General features: G+C 43.0%; 1 protein-coding gene and 1 pseudogene across 1 annotated transcript; both read left to right on the top strand.

Moving 5' to 3' along the window:
- Positions 1-286: 286 nt before the first annotated feature.
- Positions 287-1582, top strand: LOC121026281 (protocadherin gamma-A9-like; annotated as a pseudogene).
- Positions 1583-2677: 1095 nt separating this feature from the next.
- LOC121026282 (protocadherin gamma-B6-like) lies at positions 2678-5345 on the top strand (the record flags this gene model as incomplete). The annotated part of the gene is made up of 1 exon (XM_040469146.1): positions 2678-5345. A coding segment is annotated over exon 1 (1257 nt), but the record flags the coding sequence as incomplete, so codon positions are not given.
- Between the last annotated feature and the right edge of the window lie 5 nt (positions 5346-5350).

Genomic DNA, 5350 nt, shown 5'->3' with positions numbered 1-5350 from the left:
AATGTGCATGACCGAGACTCCGGGAAGAATGGTCAAGTTGTCTGTTACACTCCTCATAATTTACCTTTTCCTTTTTTTTTTCTTTTTCTTTACTCTTCCTCCTCCTCCTCCTCCTCCTTCCTCTGAGAGAGCACAAAACTGTGAGTGGCGGAGGAGCAGAGGGAGAGAGAGAATCCCAAGCAGGCTCCATGCTCAGTACAGACACCAGCACAAGGCTTGATCCCATGACCCTGGTATCATAAAGCTGAAATCACGAGTCAGACACTCAACCGGCTGAGCCACCCAGGCACTCCATTATTTACCTTTTCAATTAGAAAAGTCAATAGATTATTGTAGATTGTTGAAAGTATGAATTCTTGACAGAGAAGAAACTTCTGAATATAACATCACAGTGACCACAACAGACAGAAATTTACATCATCCTGCATGTGATCATTGTCAATGACAGTACACCTTCCTTCCCTGAAAACTTCTACACAGTCTATCTCCTTAAGAACAGCCATAGAAGAACCTTCATCTTCTCAGTGACAGGCCATGATTCCAACAGTGACAAGAATGCCCAGGTTATTCACTCCTTGGCTGAGGACACTATCCAAGGGTCGTCCTATGTCTCCACCAGTTCAGACACACTGGCTCATATACACACTGCATCCCTTCAACATGAGCAGTTTTGTGATCTCAAATGCAAGTGAAGGCAAGTGACAGTGGGAACCCCCTACTCACCAGCAACATGTCACTGAACTTGTTTCTGCTGGACCAGAAGGACAATGCACCAGAAATCCTGGACCCTACTCTCCCCACTGACATGTTCCACCATCATGGAACTGGTACCCTGCTCCACAGAACCTGGCTACCTGGTGACCAAGGTGGCTATAGACAGAGACTTGTGTCAGAACACCAGGCCTACCACCTGTTCAAGGCCAGTGAGCCAGGGCTCTTCATGGTAGGACTCCACACAGGAAAGGTGTGCACTGCATGGGCCCTGCTGCACAGAGACTGGCTCAAGCAGAGCCTGGTGGTGGTGGTCCAGGACCAAGGCCAGCCCCCTCTCTCGGCCACTTTCACCCTCACTGCAGCCTTGGCCCACAGCATCCCAGGTGGCCTGGCTGACCTCAACAGTCTGGAGGTCGTCACCTACCCAGAGATCTCAGACCTCACATTATACTTGGTGGTGACAGTGGCTGCAGTGTCCTGTATCTTCCTCACCTTTGTCATTGTGTGCTCAGGTTGTGGCATTGGCATATCTCAAATCTGCTGCAGGCTGCAGGGCTTGGGTTGGCTGTGCCTACTTCTTTGTGGGTGTGGATAGGTGTGGGCTTTCCTGCAGACCTATTCCAGGAAGCCTCACACAGGGCAGGCTCCTGAGAGAGTCACATGATCTTTCCACAGCCCAAGTATGACAATATGCTGATCAGCCAGGAGGGCTCTAGGAAAAAGGACCATTTGTGCGCTTCAGATGATTCCAGGTTTCCTATAGAAAATACCTCTTTGGGGGCGCCTGGGTGGCTCAGTTACTTAAGCATCAAACTTCCGCTCAGGTCATGATCCCACAGTTAACAAGTTTGAGCCCTGTGTCGGGCTCTGTGCTGACAGCTCAGAGCCTGGAGCCTGCTCAGATGTGTCTCCCTCTCCCTCTGCCCCTCCTCCACTTGTGCGCACGCTCTCTCTCTCTCTCTTCTCAGAAATAAACATTAAAAAAAAAATTTTTTTTTTAAGAAAATACTTCTTTGGCTCCAGTGAGTTCAACTTTTTCCTTTATTTTCTCTTATGATTTGGTTTTCTCTTTAAGGTTTCCACTTAAGGTATGATACATTCTCTTTAACATATTTCTCACTATCCAAGTTTTACTGGGCCTTGTTTTGTTCTAACATCTATAGGAGACATTTACTGGTTATATCACTGATATAAGTTTCTCATAATTAACCTAAATTAACCTAGGGTCAATGGATATCTTTTTCATGGGACTTCTCTCATTATTGAGCCATTGATATGGGCTATTGGGGTGGGGTTCCTTGGTTGATTATCAGTTCACTACTAATTCTTAGAGGTGGTTTTCCATTCCTGAAATTTATTATTGTTGCTATCTTCAGTGGCCACATAGTGAACTTCCTACTTATCTTTGAACTTCTTACATACCTCTGAAACATAAATACAGCTGACACTATGTGAAGGTAAATTAATGAGAAAACACATGCATTCTTCTTGAAGAAACTGAGAGCCCAGATTTTTCTGCTTCTGCTTTTCTGTTTCTATTATAGGACAACCCCCCTTTGAGGTTATGTTTTCCAGATCACATGTTTGTAGAGGTTGTTTGAATTTAAAGATCACTTCTGAGTAAGAATCACAATTCACTTAGAGGGGTTTCTGAGAATGAACACTGTTGAGGACAAAACAAGGGAAATAAACATTATTCAACTGTCTGTTATTTATGGCTCAATTCTCCAACCTTGAGGCTAGAAATAAACCTGGATAAGGAAGACAACTTAGGAAAATATTCTCAGGAACTGCTGGAAGAGGTTCTAAGAATATTTTACTATCTTTTAGATATAGGAAAGGAATAATATTTTTTCAAGTTTATTTTTTGAGGAGGGGGGCAATGAGTGGGGGAGGGGCAGAGAGGGGACAGAAGAACCCAAGCAGGCTCTGCACAGAGAGCAGAGAACCTGATGTGGGGCTCAAACTCTTAAACCACGAGATGATGACCTGAGCTGAAATCAAACATGACTGACTGAGCGACCCAGATGCCCCTATTTCATTTTATTTTAAACATAGTGGCATTCCGAGTAATAAATGACTTTCTAGGAGACTTTAAAAATAAACTATGAAGTTGACTCAAAAATTCTATTTGAAAAGTGCTGGCTAATAGGGGTAACATCTGGACAGCCATTATGACATACAGATGTTATACTGATTTCAAATACTCCTTACTCCTAATTTAGTAGGAAAAAATTAAAGCATGCTTCAGGATCATATTTTTAACTATGAAATAGGAAAACTGTCACTTGAAGTTTCTGTCCTCGCGAGTAACCATTGGTACTTAGTATTTACAAATATTAAGTATGTGTTAACTTGGGAAAAAACATAACATAGTGATGAAGGCTTGTAGGTCAGTAACTACTATTCTCTACCATTAATATCACTTGCCTTTAAAACAGAACACAAAGCTCACTGGGTGAATGGGCAGTGTGGAAAATGTTGAATTCTAGTTTTCTTAAACTAGATAGACTTTTGTATTGGTAACATTTTATATAACAAAATAGGCTTAAATATAAAATCCTTATTAATCTTAATGTTTCATCTTAAAAGAAGAGTTAAAGTATCTTGGATTTGCTTCAAAATAATGAGGGTGTACAAATTATATTAAATGAAGATGGCCTTGTGTTGATCGTTATTGTCATTGGGTGATGAGTATATGAAGATTCAATAATAATACTCCCTACTTTGTAGAAGTTTGAAATTTTCCTATAATAAATTTCTTTAAAACACTAAGCATATAGTCTGTAATAATATAATACTAAAATTAGGGGCTATTATATAAGTTCATTTTCAAGAAGCAATATATAAATATTCTATATATAGAGAAATAAATATCGTATGTTTCTATTTGTATGTAATTGGCCCCCAGTCCTCGGTGTTGCAGTTGACAGCCACTCAGGAGGACGAGGGGGTCAATGCAGAAGTAAACAACTACCTCAGGAGCACTTCACAGAGTACAGGGCATATATATAAATATGTATAGGAATTTCGAAGAGGAATATATATATTATAGAGATTGTAGAGAACAATTGGATTCAAGAGGAAAATGCCTGCGGTTCCACACGGGGCCTCTGGGCGCCGCTGTCGGCCAGTACAGGGCAAGCGCAGTCGCCTGGGATTTCTGTCTCCAGCCTGGGATTTCCTGGGCAGTCACCAACACAGAAGAAAATCTGCTCATACAACTGGGTCTCCTGGAGGCGCAGACTTTGCCCAACATTTACGGATTCCCAGGTACGCTTGTCATGGGTGGAATGCTCTTCCAGTGACGCCGTGGATTGCAGTTTCTTTGACATTCCGGAAAGACTGGGACCCAGCGAGAACTAGAGCGCGCAATGGGAGGGAGCTGCGTTCAGAGGCGCCCGGCCGGCAGGCGGCAGGTACTGTTTCCCTTCCTGCTACCTTTGTTCTACCCCGCGGTCAGCGAGCCGATCCGCTACTCGATTCCCGAGGAACTGGCCAAGGGCTCGGTGGTGGGGAACCTCGCCAAGGATCTCGGGCTCAGTGTCCTGGACGTGTCAGCTAGGAAGCTGCGAGTCAGCACGGAGAAGCTGCTTTTCAACGTAGACGCGGAGAGCGGGGACTTACTAGTGAAGGACCGAATAGACCGGGAGCAGATATGCAAAGAGAGAAGAAGATGTGAGTTGCAGTTGGAAGCCGTGGTGGAAAATCCTTTAAATATCTTTCATATCATTGTGGTTGTTGAGGATATTAATGACCATGCCCCTCAATTCGATAAAAAGGAAATACTTTTAGAAATTTTTGAATCTGTATCAGAAGGTGCACGAATATCCCTTGACCCTGCCACTGACCCCGATATAAACATGAACTCAGTTAAAGATTATCAGATAAATCCTAACCCTTATTTCTCATTAATGGTTAGAGTTAATTCCGATGGTGGTAAATATCCAGAGTTAACTTTGGAAAAACTCCTAGACAGGGAAGAGCAGCATTCTCATCACTTGATATTGACTGCCTTGGATGGGGGGAACCCACCAAGAAGTGCCACCACTCGAATAGAAATCTCTGTCAGGGATGCTAATGATAACTTTCCGGTGTTCAGCAAAGATGAATACAGAATCAGTATTAGTGAAAATCTGCCCCCTGGATCCTCCGTGTTGCAGGTGACAGCCACTGACAAGGATGAGGGGGTCAATGCAGAAGTGAACTACTACTTCAGGAGCACTGCTCAGAGTACAAGGTACATGTTCTTGCTGAATGAGAAAACAGGTATGATTAAGAATAACCAGTCATTGGATTTTGAGGATATAGAAAGATATACCATGGAAGTGGAAGCAAGGGATGGAGGTGGACTCTCTACCCAATGTAAAGTAATCATTGAAATCCTAGATGAAAACGACAACAGGCCAGAAATAATCATCACCTCTCTCTCTGATGAAATTTTGGAGGATTCTCTTCCAGGAATGGTGGTTGTTCTCTTCAAAACACGGGACAAGGATTTCGGGGGAAATGGAGAAGTCACATGTAACATAGAAAAGGATATTCCTTTCAAGATTTACTCCTCTTCTAATAATTACTACAAGCTGGTGACAGATGGACCCCTAGACCGAGAACAGACTCCGGAATACAACGTCAC

Source organism: Herpailurus yagouaroundi, unplaced genomic scaffold (assembly GCF_014898765.1).
Source record: "Herpailurus yagouaroundi ecotype Mexico unplaced genomic scaffold, PumYag 69766, whole genome shotgun sequence".
In the NCBI taxonomy this organism is placed as follows: domain Eukaryota; kingdom Metazoa; phylum Chordata; class Mammalia; order Carnivora; family Felidae; genus Herpailurus; species Herpailurus yagouaroundi.
Note: the sequence above shows the minus strand (reverse complement) of the source record. Positions and strands in the feature narration are given on the sequence as shown.